The sequence below is a fragment of the Hypanus sabinus genome, chromosome 11 (assembly GCF_030144855.1).
Source record: "Hypanus sabinus isolate sHypSab1 chromosome 11, sHypSab1.hap1, whole genome shotgun sequence".
Classification (NCBI taxonomy): domain Eukaryota; kingdom Metazoa; phylum Chordata; class Chondrichthyes; order Myliobatiformes; family Dasyatidae; genus Hypanus; species Hypanus sabinus.
The window spans coordinates 43,086,997-43,104,726 of record NC_082716.1 but is presented as its reverse complement, the minus strand read 5'-3'; the positions used below and the strand labels follow the sequence as shown (position 1 = coordinate 43,104,726).

Genomic DNA, 17,730 nt, shown 5'->3' with positions numbered 1-17,730 from the left:
TTGTGGGGCTTGGGGAGGATACTAACTTTACATGACTTCAATTTGGGTGCTTTCTCAATTATCTTTTTTGTATTATATTATTGTATGTTTATTTTGCACTGTATTAATTTTTTATTTTGGTTTGGGTTTTTTAAATTTGTAGTATTGTAGAAAATGCATTAAAAAAATCAATAATAATTAAAAAAACTGCCCCGTACATCAGCGGCACCAGTCTACCTGCCGTCAGGATATGTATACAGAAAGGTGCTGGAAAGGACTAGTATCATGATGAATCCCATCTATTCTACACATGGACTGTTGGTCCCACTTCCATCAGAGAGGAGGCTACATGGCATCCATGTCAGGACCACCAGACTTAAAAACAGTTACTTTCCCCAAGCAGCATGGTTGATTGACACCTCCGCCCACTAAACCACCCCTCCATGCACCCAACCACCACTACTTTATCATCTTTTGTCAGTTACCTTATGGACACGCAATCGATCTATGTATACAAGCTATCTTATATATTTGTTTATTGTGTTCTTTATTTTATTGTGATTTTTTTTTTGTGCTGCATCGGATCCAGAGTAACAATTATTTCATTCGACTTTTCACTTACTACAGGAAGTGGTATTAAACCATCTTAAATTGACATATCTGAGCCAAGAGCTGTTGAGAACTGATGCACCATCAATAACTCTTGGAGATGTGAGGCGAGATGTAGGGTTTTGTTGGCTGAAAGAAAGAACAAGCAGCAATTGACCACCACACTACATCCTGGAGATTGAAGCCGGGGCTGTGTCTCCAATCGCCTTTCTACCGGGGTCTGTGGGAGGAGCCACGGTCAGTGGGAGGAGCCACAGGAGCAGTCAGCGGGGGAGGGGGGGCGTGTCCAGACAGGTATATGTAGTCCACCACAAGAACTGTGAAGAACTTTAGTCTACCTCACTTTGTCACCCAATTCTTGAAGATGCTGACAAGCTGGCTGGGTGCTGAGAGCCTCCAAAACCTTAATAAAATAGCTTTTGTAAATCAGAATCAAAACAAAAAGCATCAGCAGCTTGTTTAAATTTGTTAAAATTAACATGGGAAATGTTAAGTAACAATTCTGGTATAGGACACTGATCAATATCATATCCTTTCTTTCTCTTTCCCTCTTGTGCCAACCCAACACCCCCACCCACCCACAAACCAAATGCACTGAAGCCAATTGGAACAACATATTTGCTGCATTGGGCTATGACTTGCTCATTGCATTAAATTCTTTCTTAAAGAATCAGTCAAATGTAGCTGAATGCATCTCTTAAAGAAACTGATGCACTTGCTGGAATACTTATCAGGAAACATTTTAAAATGGCTTACATGCTGTGAAGTGATAAAATCCATAGATTGCACTTCAATATTTAACAACTTTCTAGCTTTGATCATTCTCTCGATATCTTTGTAAGAAATTATTTCATCTGCTTTTGAATACAAGAAAAGTTGAGGCCATCTTGAAGGTTCTGCTTTCAAAGCATCATAGAACGACAGGGAAATAAATCGCGTGACTGGATAGAACAAAACCCGAAAGAATGCAGTCAATGTGAAAATAAGAATAGCAAAGCACCTTGCAAAAATGTTGATGGAAGGTCTCAAAACTGTATTCAGAGCACGAATACCACCTAGTAAGTTCTTATCTCCAGGTGCACTATCAAAAATAGCCCCTACAACATTTAACTTCGCATACTTAGTTTCAGGTTGGTTAAAAAGTTCAACAATCCGGCAATATAGCATGCTGCCAGCATTACTAAAAACATGGAACAAAATCGGATGCTCTTCTATGCCGATGTCAAACAGAAGATCTAGTAGTTTTCTTGCTGTGTAATGGAGATTTTTACTGAAGATTCCAGGGAAAAATATCTCTTGCCATGGAGTAGGATACCTGAGAACTACACAGCCCTGCAACAAAAGTTTAAAAAAATATTTCAATAGATGACATAGAAAACATCCATTACAATTTCTTGGTGAATATGTTGTTTAAGAGATGAAAAGATGACACAACTTCATAATAACCAAGGATTTTCAATGTCTTAGAAATAAAGCAAAAACGGAATGTTTATTGCTTTAAAATGCTCTAAGATTGAGCCTCTCAGATGCAGCTTGGAGAGTGGTGGGGGGGTGGAAATAATAATGTGGTAAATAACTAATTTTTTTATTGTTGAAAACAATTGAAAATAACTCCCACCATAAATAGCCTAGTGAAAGAGTCATATCTGTTATACTATGGATAGTTTTATTCAAGTGATCAGCATCTTCAGTCATAGAATCATTGTGTTATATGGATAGAAACAGGTCTTTCAGCCCACCACTGACTATTTTGTCCATTTACACTAATCGCATTTGCCCACACTAGACCTGTATCATTTAAGGTTCGATCTAAGTGTCTCTTAACTGTGATGACTGTATCTGACGCCACCACCTGCACTGAAAGCAAGTTCCAGATACCAACTATTTACTATATTCTTAAAAAATTCTCCTTAAATCATATTCAAAGCTCCTTCTCACCTTAATCCAAGTCCAATTGTTTTTGACACCACTATTGTAAATAGTAAAAATGATTCTACCTTTCTGTGCCTTGTATAATACATCAATCACTATCAGATCTCTCCTCAGCATCTTGCCTCCAAGGAAACATACCCAGCTTCTCCATCTGTCTCCATAAATGAAGTTCTCCGTTCTAGGATACATGCTGGAGAATTGCCACTGCACACTCTCCAGTTCACCACATCTTCCTATAGTGTGGTGACTGGAACTTCACACAGTACTTCAAGTACAGTCTAACTGTGGATTGTAAAGTTGCAACTTAACAATTTTTATACTTTGTCATAAACTAGTAACTTGAAACCTAAAGTCTCTCTTTTCATCAACATTCTTTAGCACCTGACCATTTACTGCACATCTACCCTTGAGAGTCCAAAATTTCATCACGTAACTTTCGTCAGGTTTTAATTACATCTGCAATGCTCTACCCAACTTTCCATCTGATCAATATCCTTGTCCTTGGCCAACCTTCCTCACCGTCCATAACATCCCTACCTTCCGTGTCATTGCAGACTTACTAGTCATACCTCCTACATTCACAAACAAGTCATTAATACAGACGATACACATGCAGAGTTCCAGCACAGCTTCTTTTGCAAGAACAGTGACCACAGACTTCTAATCAGAAAAGTATCTTCCCACCACCCTCTGTCATCTATCACCATGCAAATTTTGGCTCCATTTAGCCAGCTCATCTTGAATTCCATCTGCCTTTATTCCTAGACCAACCTACTATTCGGAATCATGTTAAATGCCTTACTAAAGTCCATATGGACAATGCTTATTGCCCTGCCTTCATCATCTCAATAAAAGTGGAGTCAGGTGAATCTTTTAACAAGCCTCCTGGCAAATTTCTGGGACACAGATTGCTTTCCAATCTTCTGAGAAAACCAATTTCTAAATAGCAGACCAAAAGATGAAGAACTAGTTTAGAAACTAAGGTGCAAAAGGTCAGCTCTTGTTTTTATAAGAACTTTGGGGAAAACATAACATGGATTATGGGGAATGTTACATTTTGAGGAGAGTTGCGAACAGGTGGATAAAAAATAAAATGAACAGAACTAAGAACATAAACATTAGAAGCAGGAGAAGATCATAGAGAAGCCCTTTGAACCTGTCTACTATTCTTTACAGCCTTTGCCTGGTTTTCTATGTCACTGCCATTTTCCTGTTTTCTTCACGTCCCTTGATTTCCATAATATTCAGAAATCTACACAAACCTTGTTTGAATGAGTTCAATAACCGAGCCTTCACAGTCCTTCAGTGTAGAGAATTCCAAAGACTTGCCCATCTTCTCAATGAAGAAATTTTTTATCATCTCTGTCCGAATTGTCTATCTTTTCTCTAAGCGACTTACTGTTTTAGAACTCATCCTTCCTGCAAAATTTTTAATAGGTTTCCATAGCATCTCCTCTATAGGAGGTACAACTCTGTCGAAAGAATGTCCAGTAAATAAAAGAATTTCTGGAACCAGTCCAATGACTCTTTTGCTATTCTTCTATGGAAAATATATCCTTTTTAAGAAAAAACCCAAAACCATAACAGTTAAATTCTTCCTCTTCTAATGTCCCTATTTTCCTTTGCAGGGTGGCTGGAGACCTGTTGGGGTCTTTGATCTACAGTGACACTCAAACTGCGGTCCTGCATGATGACATGTTTCCGTACTCCTTGCTTGCCGATCAGTAGCATTTTTCGATATGTCCAGGTTTGGTCTGAAGTCAGGCACCTTTGGGGTGCAGACGTGTGGCCCTATGGGCATGAATTCTTGTTGGTGTCTTGAACTGAAGTATAGTGGGAGCTGGAACAGGGAAGACAGTGTGAGCGGCTTTTGGAGGCCTTTGCACATGATCTCTCTCTCCCTCTCACACACGCACACTCAATGGTGAGTAAGAGTTTGCTGCTGATTCTCAAGTTGGGAAGCTTGAAACAAAAACAATGCTTCAGATGACTGTAACATTGAAAGAGTGACTGCTCGTCCCCCCTCTTGATGCGGAAGGAGATATCTGCCTCTCCATCGTTAGTGAGAGAGAGAGAGAGAGAGACAGCGCCTATGGGATGCTGAAATATTGAAGTGAACAGTTAGTTTTAATGTAATGTAGACCATGGTCTCTCTTTGGGGGCTTTGCTGTTGTATGCATGGTGGGTGGTGTGCATGCTGATGCTTGATACTAGAACAAGTGGGGGCAGGAGAAGTGGGACAATTGATGCTGCTTGTGCATGGGATGGGGTGGGGGTCTTTGGAGTTCTTAAGGTTTTTTTGTCTGTCATTCATTCTGTTTAGAGGATGTCTGTGGAGACTGAGAGTTTCAGGAGACCGAGAATGTATACTGTATACATTATATTAAATATATTAAACTACACTCCACCAAACCAAACCCCTTTACAGTTAGAGTATGACATCTTCATTCCTGCTACTTTCTCAATTACTACTAGAAAACTATGAGATAGGGGTACACATAATATAATTGAACAATCGTACCCCACAAAACAAAACAAAAATAAGTCAAAGTTAATGTCCCTGCTTTGATATTCCTCTATTTTCCCCTCAAAGCATATTCCCCTCATGGCAAAACATTTTATGCACCAATAACTGCCTAATATAAACATTAATGCACCTCCTCTTTCTGCATAACTGATTTCCATACTTGTAACCATCCTTGTGATTCTATCATAAAAGTACCTTAAGAATCTACCTTAAATGAGCAAGAACTTCAAATTACAGAGCAGGAGCAATATTAAAGGTTAGAATAATCTTACTTTTTTTTGAAGAGGTTCCTTAAGGTTATCGTAGCTGGGATTGGGGAGGGGGGAGTGGAAAAAGCTCCCACTACATATTAAATACTTCCAATAGCAGGTGTCTCAAATAGCCTCTGGCAGCCACACCCAGCTCCTAACATTCATGTTTTAGCTACTAAGCCCAGCAGAACTATTTCTACTGACATGCAACAGGTAATGATGGGTTACTGGCACCTTAAACCCAGTCGCTCAGGCAGATGAGGCTTGGCAGCACATTTAGGAGTGAGAAAACTCTGACCTCAAACCTCTACTGCCTTGTGGCTATACCCATTCATGGAGGAGGTTTTGGGAGTAAAGACAAGGAAAAATCCAGAGCTGCAATCCTCAAGACAGTCCTACATTGGGTTGAATGCTGACTGGCATCTCTTGCTGATGCAAAACTGTATCAGCCTCTGCTGTTCCATTGGATTCATCAGCTGCATGGAGAGGGGGAGGCCGCTGCATGGGTAGCTGATTGTCCTCAATTTTGTACTGCTGAGTCTGCACACTGTCTTCTATATCGATTGATGGTGTTGCACCAACAACATACACAACTAGGACGTAACATTGATAGTTGACCAACCTATGGAAGACCTCATTTATGTAGAACAGCTATAATTTGGAATTGAGCTCCATTTAAATTGATACTCCAATTATAATCCAGTGAGGAATGGTTCACTCACAACAGCATAGTAAAGGTACAGAAAATGAAAATTTTGACATATGGTACCAAACTGTGAGCTGTCAGAATCAAATGAACACAGCAAACAAACATAATAAGTGTTTCAGTTGACTGTCAGTCTCTAGAAACTAAGGGCAAAATTCTGGTTGAAAATAACAGAAAAAAGCTGTAAATTCTTAGAATATTAATAATTTCAAATAATAACCTGAACTGCTTCCTTCCAATATTGAAAATATACCAGCACATAAAAATCAGTAAGATATCTTAATACCCCAAAATAGAGTAAATAAGGAGAGAGGGGTTATTTCCAAGTGGCTGTAAACAGAGGACACCAATTTAATTTAATTAGATAAAGAAACCGTGGAAATCTTTTGTGGAAACTTTACATAGTGGGAATGTGAATGATATACTCAATTCCTCTTCCTTATATCCCCAAAAAGGAAGCTGCTGCAGATGTTGGAACTGAAATGGAAACAGATAAACTGCAAATATTTAGCAGATTAGATTATATTGTGATGAGTGAAAAACAGGGTTAATGCTCCAGATTGATAACTACCTAGCTAGCCAGTCACTGCCAGAGAATTTGCCATACATTTCACTCATCACAGATTTTAACTTTTTGTTAGGGATTTCTGGAAATTTTATTTGAATGTCAACAGTCATTGTAGGAAGGAAAAATGGATGTCTGTCTTACTTTGAGGATTCAAATGTCTTACTTAGCTTTAAAATGTATACACATACGATCTGAAAAATATTGTCATACTAAATACAGGTGTACCTTGAACAATTTTGAAAAAACATAATCCACAACACCAACCTGATTTTTGTAGATATAGCTGTATTTTGCTAAATGCTTGTCTTGGCAGCCAGCCCAACCCAACAGAATTGTCACGGGGTCTTCTTTAAGGTCTAAAATACACAAAATCATATATTCTCTTTTCAACAATACAGGTATTAAGAAAATGGAATCTGAATAGATCTAGGTTTGTTAAAATGGACTGATACAGAACATGTAATAGTAATCAAATTGGTTACAATATTCTCTTCTCATTTTAAGCATTCAAACTGCAGTTGAACTTTTACTGGAATGAAAGTCTGTCCTGCTAATTGCAGGCTTTTGAAAGATATACTTGTATATTCAGTAACACTGTGCAAAGCAATCCATAATCAAAACAATCAAAAGGGTAGAAAGTAATAGAGAAATAGAGAGATTTTGATTTAAAAAAACTAGATTGTGGTCAAATAGAGTACATACTCAAAAATTCTGTTTTGCCAAATCCTAATTTTTGTTAACTATCATATTACAAGGTAGTCAGGTAAGAAATACAAAAATGCAGTATCTGGAGCGAATGGATTGCTCATCTGATAAGGAAATTAGCAATAAGCACAAAATAAATCAAAGGACACTACAAAAGGCAGAAAGTTTCTACATCTATGGAATGCTCTGCCACAGACTACAGTGGAGGCCACGTCCGTACATATATTTAAGATGGAAGTTGATAGGTTGATGATCAGTCAGGGGATCAAAGGATATGGCGAGAGGACAGGTGAATGGGGTTGCGTGGGATCCAGGATCAGCCATAATTGAACGGCAGAGCAGACTCAATGGGCTGAATGGCCTAATTCTGCTCCTATGTCTTATGGTCTAAGTGTACTGAACCATGCAATTTTTGTCCTGACAGTGAATCATTAGAAAATTAAAATGGATTGGATGGTGGAAATCCAAATTATATCCTGAAATTGCTGGAAATACTCAGCTATCTGCTTCAGTGAAGTTTACATTTCAGCTCATTGATTTTTGTTCGTAGAATCTTAATAATCAGGAGTTCCTGGCACAGGACCGTGAGGGTAGTTAAGATCTCCAGTCACCAGTTAGATCCGGTAACAGGAGCAGAATCAGCAACTTGGTGTAAGCTGAGCAGGCCATCAGTGAAACTGTTCAACATCACATCCATTTCCTCCAGACTTAGTTCAGTATTCGACTGAGGGGCCACTTGAATATTCTAGAAGCTGAAGTCAAAGTCAAGATGGTTGTCATATGCAAAAGTACTGTACATGTAAAATTTTAACTTGTAGCTGCATGACAGGCACAGAGCATTAGACACAACAATCACAAGATAAACACAGATTAAACACTATATACAATTTTTAGAAGAAAGGCAATAATAAGAACAAAAAAATGACAAAGTCCACTGTAGTGCAAAGTGGTCAATGGGGTTATGGTATTGCTATACTGGAACAGTGATTAGGGTTGTGCACATTGTTTCAAGAGCTGAATGACTGAAGGGAATTAACTGCGCTTGAATCTGGTGGCGTGGGACTTCAAGTTTCTATACGTCCTGTCTGATGATAGCTGCTAGAAGATGGCATGGCCTGGATGAGGTAGTATTAATCTGGTCTGCAAGCTTTCTTGGATTAAATAACTTAACCAGTGTTGTCTGGTTTGAAACCGGCCAATTAACATAACATTTCAACCAGCCCTGCACTGTGGACTAATAGTCTATGCTCTATAGAGTGCTGTTTATTTGCAAAGCTGTCCTTTTAACTTCAGACTGACTATTGTTTGTCATTTATACTAAGAACTGAAGACTGGTTTCCATTTATGATAAGACACTGAACAAAGAATATTGGTTGGAAGTTTTAACTTACTCAAAACAACACTGATCTGTTGAAGCTCACAGCTACCGTGTTACAAAGCTGAGCTTGGCAAAAAGGTTCCCTGGCCCTGGACAATGAACTACATCTCCACATCCTGCTCAGTCAGCATTGGTGTGCCACAGGGGTGTGTTCTCTCCCCTCCTGTTTTCCCTACTTGCTAATAAACATCTCTGTTGATCCGTCAGTTATACTGATCAAGTTTGCAGACAATATCACTGTTACTGGACTAAAAACTTGGAGCTGAATGCCCTCAAAACCATGGAGATACATTTTGACTTTAAGAGAAATGTATTTCCTCTCTACCCACTCATCAACAACTGTACAGTTAGCACTGTTTCAACATTCAGGTTCCTGAACATTATTATTTTGCAGGACCTCACATGGGAGAATGATATCTCCTTCATTAACAAAAAGGTTTAGCAGGGGATATACTTTTTGTGGCAGTTGGTAAAATTCTATCTTCCCCAGAATATATTAATTCAATTCTACACTGCCACCACAGAGAGCATCCTCACATCTGCCATTACTGTCTGGTTTGGTACAGCATCCTCTGACAATATACAAAACTACAGCAAACTGTCAGGTCAGCAGAGGTCATGGGCTTCAGTGTGCCATCACTGTAGGACTTGTATGTGTCCAAGGTAAAGAATTAGACAGGAAGAAAATTGCATACACTACCCACCCAGCAAACTACCTTTTCTAAAAGCTCCCTTATGGAAAGTACTATACAGCTAGTCATCTGAAAACTTCATGGCATCTTAAATGTGTCTTCCCCCAGGTAGGTAATCTGATCAACTGTTCTAGTTACCCTCTAGCTATAACCTCAGTCACAACATGCAAACACCTTTTACAAATGCCATTTTTTGTATTTATACAAATATTATTCCTTTAACCTCAAATTTCATTTTTATATAATTCTTTATTTTTTATAATTGTTGAATGTTGTGCCAACACTACTGCAAAATCCTAAAACATGTAAACGTATTTTGCAAAAAAAAGTCTATCCTTGATCCTTGACTCTTGATTCATCTGGTAGGGCCGGGCTACTGCAGAAAATAGAAGTAAATTGCAGAAACGTGTAAATTTAGTCAGCTCCATCAGCCTCCTTAGTATCCAATGACATCTTCAAGGAGTGGTGCCTTAGGAAGGCAGTATTCATCATTAAGGATTCCCATCACCCAGGATATATCCTCTTTCCACTTGTACCATCAGAAAGGAGGTACAAAAGCCTGAAAGCACACACTCAGTGATTCAGTAAGTTTCTTCCCCTCTGCCTTCTAAATGCACATTGAACTCATGAACACTACCTCACTACTTGTTTATTTTTTTGCACTACTTATTTTAAATTTAACTATTTAATAAAAAGGTTCAAAAGTTCATTTATTATCAAAGTATACCACTCTGAAATTCTTCTTTTCCAGATAGCCGCGAAACCAAGAAAAGAATGGCAGCACAATCATCAACACCCAAATCCCCCTTCCCTGTGTGTATATGTATGTATATATACATATATACACACACATACACAGAAAGATCGAGCAAAAAACACAGTATATTAAAAAAACTAAATTACTGAAAAAAAGTCTAATATTCCAAGTCCATATCCAAAATGCAGAAAACCTGGATGACATTCTCTAGGCATAGCAGTTGGCCTTTCCCTCCTCGGCAGCAGAGCAATCTCCCAGCTATTAAAAGGCAGTCTCCCCTCTCCACAGCAGAACGATCCCACCGGCGATCAAAAGGCAGTCTCCCCTCTCCATGGTATTGCGATCCCACCGGCGATCAAAAGGCTGTTTCCCTTCTCCACAGCAGAACGATCCCGCCGGCGATCAAAAGGCAGTCTCCCCTCTCCATGTTAGTGCGATCCCACTGGCGATCAAAAGGCAGTCTCCCCTCTCCATGGTAGTGCGATCCCACCGGCGATCAAAAGGCAGTTTCCCCTCTCCATGTTAGTGCGATCCCACCGGCGATCAAAAGGCAGTTTCCCCTCTCTGACAGCAGAGTGATCAAAGGGCGGGCACCAACGTTCAGCTAAGCGGCTCACGCCCATCCTGCGGTCTTCTTGCCCTGAGTTTCGCTCACGTAGCCTCTGCCTCTCGGAATTCTCTTGGAGACTACAGAACGATGTAATAGTCTCCAAACTTCAAATCACGGGGCTCCAACAGTTCCGGAAACACATTCAAGATGAAAGTCAAAGGTAAAAGACACAAAAGAAGTGAGATACATGGTTTCATTATCTATCTAGCGGATGTCGGCCGAAGGGACGTTGCATCCAGGCGCCATCTTGACCGTTGGTGTAAACTTAACGTAATTCAAATTTTCACTCGGCTGCTGCCGTGAAGTTAACGAGTTTCACCAGAGGCGCCGGTGATATTAAATCTGTTTCCGATCCTTGATTAACTGCTAACTGCCTAAAGCCTAAATCTGTTTCGGCAAAACGCCGCATGAGGAGGCTACCTTGTGAAAAAGATCTAAGTGAATCAGGCTGAATTACCTGAGACGGTGGGATCGGGAAAGACGATGGTGTACTCCAGCTCCGAGTCGCCCATGGTTGAACGGCAGGCCGAAAACGACAGTCAACCTGAAATGACCCAATTCTGACAGAAAGGGCTTGCGCTACTTCCTTAACGACAACTTTAAACAGACTGTCAGCCATCAGGTCGCCGGTCACGCCCCACCCCCCTCAGCTGATTGGTTTATTCCAGCCCAGCCCTCTAACGTCCTGCAGCCATTGGTTAATACAAGTGCCTGTCCATCTCCATGGTCGCTTGCACTTTTCCCTATCAACGGAATTGCGGAAATAAAATAACCATCTTTTTAAAATTATCAGCTTCTGAGTCAGGTAAACGTTTTCTCGAAACAGTTGCTTAATATCGGGAACGACGCTAACTCACATGAGAATTGTGTTGAGTTGTTTCAGGATTTTATTTGTATTTAGTTCATTAGTCCCTCTCGTTTTCAGTGTTAACATGGCATGGTATTCAAGCGAAATTACTCATAGTAAACAATTTTATGTACTGTACTACACTTTTTTACATAAATATTGGGAAGAGAGGATTGATCATTTAAACATATTCAAACATAAGTCAATGATCTGCCCATAGCATCGTTTGTGCACATTTAAGTGACCATAAGTGTGTGTGTGTGTGTGTGTGGTGGTGGGGGGGGGGGGGGGGCGTCTGAGGATTTACTGCTGTTGCTCTTCATGTTCCGAACAAGAGACATTCTTTCTGCCTAGATCTTGAGGTGTTAGTTTTTCTTTCCTCTGCTAGCCAATCTAACCACCCCCCCAACCAAGTTTATTGCTCTATTGTTCATGCATAAAGATGCTGTTTTTGCTGATTCTGTGCGTACCAGTGACCCTGAGATAACAGCAGGGAGAATCGCCGCTCTCCAGGTGCGGAGAACAGTAGTACAGTATACTGAACGGTCCGTGCATCGGTCTTCGTCAAAACAGCAAATGTAATCATCGGCAAAATAGCAAATAATCTCTACTGTTTTTGTTCAGATTTGTATTTTTTTATTTAGGGAATTGCCGTGTTACTAATTCAGGTTAAACTTCTGTCCTTCAACGACTTTAGCTAGAGCCGGGTGGAGGTGGGGCAGGGCGGGGCTGGGAAAATCAAGATCAATTATCTATTAGTTTCAGTAGTTTGAACATCCTCCTGTTGAATATTGAGGTGGGCAGTGGGAAAGGCTGACGGATGGGTTGTCTGTCTATACAGTAAAATTTATGGGCATTATCATTAGTCTGCAAAGGGTTGAAAAAAGTTAAGCCAAACAAAGTTGCCTCGATACTGCAGAATTTGGAATCGAAGCGTTTAAGACCTGATCTGTTGGTGAAAGTGTATTATAATCTATAAATTCTGTAGATGGCGGGAATAGTAGTACAGTTTTGCTAGGTACTTGAGTCTGTGGGTGTATCGGACAATGAAAAGGCAAATGTTATAGCAAAACGGGCACCTACTAAGTCTGAGGTAGATATTATAGTTAATATGGGAAAGTATGAAGACAATTTTTTTGTATTGGGTTGGCTGGGATTGGGAAATGGTGGAAATAGTGGTATAAGAGCGGAATAGGGAGGCGCCCTTGGGGAGGGAAATGTGTGGTTGGTGAGACTAGGGTTTGGTCGTACGGGTTTGCCTCCACTTCAGCGTTTGTTGGCAATCGTGCGACTAGGTGTGTGACTTCTGTAAAGTCCCAGAGTTGATGGAACATGCTGTGCCACAGATATTCTTTGGAATGTGGGAAGCTGTTTAGGCAATGATTGGATAGATCTGGAGTGCCTAGTTTGCAAGATATGCTGGGACCCGAGGTAGGGGCAGTTTAAGTCGTGTAGGACCCTGGTGTGAACTTTTTAATTAAAGCAAGTTTGGGAGGATCCCCCGTCATGGCACCACTTCAGTAGGTGGCGGTACTGCAGCTTCCAGACAGGTAGCCCAAAAGAAAAAGTATTTTAGCTCCGATCTGTCGCTGTTATCGCAGAACTTTCAGATTCTGTTAACTAGCAAAACGGATTACTCTTTTCTCCTTTGATTTTAAGCTATAGTTTTCTGGGTTATGCACGTGTGAATTTAAAATACCCTTCTCCTCATCTCCCCCCCCCCCCCCAGCTGCTTGGAAAATGGCCTCATCAAAAGAGCAAGTAGAAATTTTCAAATTTATGGAGTTTTTGCGGAACTGGGACCATGGCTCCAAAGCTACCCGACAACATATACTGAATGATTTTATAAATACGAGTAGAGGTAAAACGAGTCCAGAGCTGGAGTTACAATTTGCTGAAGGAGCTAGTTTATTTCTCACTAGGTTGACGGCATGGCTCAGAATAACGTATCCTTTCCTTTAAACCGAGATTTGATAACTGTCTTGCCAAGGGAATATTTAATTGTTGACACTTAATTGTTTGGAATTAATCAATGAAATTTAAAATCAGAAGCAAAAGCGTAAATCCTGCTGAAGGGACTCGCCCAAGATGTCGGGTGTTTATTCCTCTCCAGTGGAGCCCGATGTTGAATTCCTCCAGTATTTTGTGCTTGTTGCTCTGAATTGTTTGGCATCTGTGGAATCTCGTGTGAATGAGTCTTTATATTTTTGTTCCATATTTTAACTTTTTTTAATATATAGCCTCTGTTTCCAGACATACCACATCACTTCCTAAAAGTTCGTGCAGGCATATTTAAAAGTAAATTTTCAGCAGAAACCAAAGAAAATCTTAGGAATCTATGCTATTTGATTTTAAACACTGGCCTCAGCTGAGTGTTGTGTTCATTTTCTGGTTGGCACGTTATAGGAAAGATGTGAGACTGTGAGAGAGGGTCCTGAGATCTCACACAATCATTGACAGGATAGATCAGTGAGACAGGCTGCTTCCCTTAGGAGAAAAGGTTAAGGATTTGCTACACATATCTAAAATAATGAGGTGTCTGGTCAGAGAGGACAGTAAGAGCTGGCTCCTTTTAGCTTTGTGGTTAAGGTAGGTAAGTGAAGAAAATCATTAGTGGTATAGGGGAAGCATTTTACTGAGCATGTCAATGCACTGCCTGTAGACTTGGTGCAGGATTGTCCGACAGTGTCTTTCAAAAACTAACTGGGTAGATATACGGTGATGCAAAATTTGCAATACTACAGAGAAAAGGCTGGGTGTAGAACTAGGGAGCTACTTAGAGAGCAAGCATGGACAAGAGCTAATTGACTTTTCCTCCTTTGGTACTGATACTGATTTATTGTTGTCATGTGTATCAAGATGCAGTGCATAGAGATAAATTCATCACACTGTGCTCCGAAATAGAACATGGTAAAACAACAAGAATGCAGAATAAAATGAATGTGCAGTGCAGGTAAATGATAAGGTCATAATGAGGTAGATTGTGAGGGCCAGTTTCCGTCTTTTTGACCATGAGATGCATTCGGGGTCTGACGAGAGGTGGATGGACCATCCTGTAATTTTACAATTGCTGTAATCATTCTATGGTTAATAGGGCTCTGGGTGAAGAGCAGATATAACAGTATGATTGTAGAGTTCCTTCAAAGGGTCAGAAAAGGATGAATGGACTACTCCAGCGCTGTGTAATTTCGTAGTAAGCAGATAGACGGTCTGCAAATAAGGTTGGGTGTCCATAAACGGTCAAAGTGTTAGTCTTTGTAAGAGATTGCTAAAGGAAGTAGTGAGGTGATATGGTTTGGGCTGTGAATTCTTGAACATTGAGCCAAGTGAACAGGATGAGTGATGGTATGCTGGAAGGGAATGCACAAGAGGAACCTGAATTCTTGTAGAACTGTAAATTATTATAGAAATGCTATGAGGTCAGCAAAAGGAATCTGAATTCAGAGAGAAACATTTAATTTTGAGGCCTTTGGACAGAGCTGGAGGATGCCATAGTATCAGGAGGCTGATTATGAAATTTGATAGCATTGTATGTCTTGAATTGTGGAATATTAGTGGAGTGTAGGGAAATTCCAGAGTTTATGGTGGTGACAGAAACAGAGGAGAATGTAACCCAACTTGGTCCAGGGTTTGAAATACAAAATCCATTGCTACTGTGTTTCCTCCATCTCCATCTCCCCCAAACCTACTATATGTCCTCTAGTTTTATCTGCTTCTGATATGAAGATGGCTTTCCCTGCATTCTACCCTGTCTATGCCCATCACAATTTTATATACTTCCTTGTTGATCTCCTCTGCATCCTCCCCAGTTCTGTTGTATCATTTCTAAACCTTAAACTTGAGAGATTCTGCAGATCCGGTGTAACACTGGAAGAACTCAGAAAGTCACGCAGCATTTCTAACCATTAGTGTTCTGAACTGCACACAGGAATCCATTTGGCAAGGTCTATAAAGATGATGTATGATATCTCTCTTCTGATATCCCAACTAACTAAGGCTAGTACACATTCATAACCACACTGTCTATCTGTGCTGCCATTTTCAAGGATCTCAGGACTTGTTCTCACTTTTTTCCTCATTACACTCTAGGACCCTACCATTCATAGTGTATGTCTTAGTCTCATTTATGCTCCCAAAATTGTTCACCTCACATTTGTCTGGGTTTAGCTCTGTCTGCTGTTTTTCAGTCCATTTCACCAAAACATGATAACTCTCTCCAACCTATGACTACCTACCACCAACAACTCGTTCAATCTTTATGTCATCCCACTTCTGCATCGGTCGACAACAAAGGTCCAGCACCAATCCTAGTCATTGGTACCAACTTGCGTAATTAATCTTTTTTTTAAATCTTACACTCCAATTTTCCCATTATGTTGTCGATTTAAAAATTAATAAATTACTTTAATTTTGAGCAATGGAGTGAGAAGAATCTGGTCAGGCATTGTGAACTGTGAGAAATAGTTACTATGAGAGATTCTTCTACCTGTCATTTTGTTTTGCTTTCTTTCCCACTTTGTGTTGGGAAGGCTTGAGTACATAAATTAGAGTGTCTTCATCAGTAAAATGACTTGTTTAATGGCAATAATTATGTTTAGTAATAGTTTTAATTTTTCTGAGTTAACTAAGATAATTTTGTTCATATACATTATGTATTTTATGTGTTTGTGTGAATGGAAGTAATGTCCTGTATGTCATAAAGTTAAAGAACAATAAGTATTTTCTTAACATCTTTAAACAGTTACATGGTTGGTACCTGTGTAACAGAGCAATTACAGGCCATTGGTATATTTTTATCAGCAGCAAGTGGGTAAGTATTAATTTAATTATAGCAATTTAAAAATTAATTATATGAATATGTCTGGTTGCTTTGTATGGGCAAGGAAAACCCCAGAGTTTAAGAACCATGAAGACTATCTTGAGCTGCTGCTTGGTGGTAAGAACTCCCATTTCACAGGTTTTCCACATTTACAGAAAGGTGTGCCCCCAAGCTTCTGCACGTATAGTAAGTACAACTTCTGAGAATTCAGAACAATTATTAATCAAATTTGCAGCTTCCAGAGTCTTGGTACAACATCTTCAAAATGGTTCTAATTCTTGTAAATTGAACAATAATTATTGCAACTCTTCATCTATAGAGTCAATGTTAAGATGGTTCTATCTACTTTCATTGTTAAATTATAACCCATTTTTGTAATTTAATAGCAGAATACTATAGATACTTGAAATCTGAATATTCCAGAAATGTTTAACAGGTCAGTCAGCATCTATGGAGGAAGTAGTATTTCAATTTGGTGACATTTCATGAGAAGTGGGATAATTTAGAAATAAAATAAAACTGAAGCAGTTGAACGCTTTTGTGGATAAATGATAGACAGCAGACAGAAACATGGGAAGATGGAAGCATGTATTGAATGACACCTGATTGTGGCAGTGCTGAATTAGTACAGTGAAGCAATGTCTGGAGGATGATATGTAAGTAGGAACTGGCAATTGACATTTGAAATGTCTGAAGAGGAAAACAAAACTGCTGGAAATGTGAAGTACAAGACAGGAAAGGCTGATCATCAGAAACACTCGAATCCAAGCTCCTATGCTGATCAAAGGACACTGTGCTGTTCTTTGAGCATACATTTAGCCCTCTTCGAATGGTGTGGGAGCCCCAAGACAGAGAGTCTAGTGTGGCAGTGGATGGAGAATTAAAGCAACAGGCAAAAAATGGGTCACCTTTGCAGACTGGATGGTGATGTCCCCAAAGTGGCTACTTAATATACCTTTAACTTCCTCCGTTGTAGAGGAGACCATATCATGAGCACCAAATGCAACTTGCTAAATTTGAAATACAATAAGTAAGTTAATGCTTCACCTGTATAACTTTTCCTAACGAAGAAAAGTGAGAAAGCTACGTGGATGTATGAGGAAGTGTTGTAATAAGGGAATTAGGGACCAGAGTATTTAGGGGAAGAACAGATTCCTGAGGAAAGGAAGATGCATTTAATGTTAACATCACATTGGAGTTGTTGGAGATTATGAAGTTTGATCTTTAAGACTATAAGATATTGGTGAAGAATTAGGCCATTCAGCCCAATCGAGTCTCCTCTGCAATTCCATCATGGCTGATTTATTATCCCTCTCAATCCCATTGTTCTGCATTCTCCCCATAATCTTT

General features: G+C 39.7%; 2 protein-coding genes across 8 annotated transcripts in view; one reads left to right on the top strand and one right to left on the bottom strand.

Moving 5' to 3' along the window:
- The window catches only part of armh1 (armadillo like helical domain containing 1), a 69,861-nt gene that overhangs the window by 11,395 nt on the left and 40,736 nt on the right, over positions 1-17,730 (top strand). For 3 of the 5 annotated variants that reach the window (XM_059984226.1, XM_059984224.1, XM_059984223.1), the window contains exons 1-3: positions 11,394-11,519; positions 13,291-13,507; positions 16,303-16,371. In XM_059984226.1, coding sequence (XP_059840209.1) covers positions 11,438-11,519; positions 13,291-13,507; positions 16,303-16,371 — 368 coding nt within the window. In that variant the 5' untranslated portion in view covers positions 11,394-11,437. Of the gene's footprint in view, positions 1-10,740; positions 10,875-11,393; positions 11,520-13,290; positions 13,508-16,302; positions 16,372-17,730 lie in introns of those variants that run through there. The other 2 variants (XM_059984227.1, XM_059984225.1) reach the window with 2 other exon arrangements.
- On the bottom strand, positions 529-11,328 carry tmem53 (transmembrane protein 53). Of its 3 annotated transcripts, none has more exons than XM_059984228.1 (3): positions 10,251-10,323; positions 6,837-6,928; positions 529-1,920 (listed from the first exon to the last, which is right to left on the bottom strand). In XM_059984228.1, exons 1-3 carry the CDS (start codon positions 10,306-10,308, stop codon positions 1,231-1,233), a joined length of 840 nt encoding a protein of 279 aa, XP_059840211.1. In that variant the 5' UTR covers positions 10,309-10,323; the 3' UTR covers positions 529-1,230. The 3 variants fall into 3 exon arrangements, with proteins under 3 accessions (XP_059840211.1, XP_059840213.1, XP_059840212.1); XM_059984230.1 differs by having other exon boundaries at positions 530-1,920; positions 10,298-10,435; XM_059984229.1 differs by lacking the exon at positions 10,251-10,323 and adding an exon at positions 11,172-11,328 and having other exon boundaries at positions 531-1,920.

What these genes read in the sequence shown, in the direction of transcription:
- tmem53 (XM_059984228.1), bottom strand. Translation starts at nt 10,308, where the DNA reads ATGTCATCCAGGTTTTCTGCATTTTGGATATGGACTTGGAATATTAGA. An exon ending in GAATATTAGACTTTTTTTCA is followed by an intron (nt 6,929 to 10,250) that starts GTAATTTAGTTT and finishes TGTGTATTTTAG; the next exon opens with ACCTTAAAGAAGACCCCGTG. An exon ending in GCTATATCTACAAAAATCAG is followed by an intron (nt 1,921 to 6,836) that starts GTTGGTGTTGTG and finishes CTTTTGTTGCAG; the next exon opens with GGCTGTGTAGTTCTCAGGTA.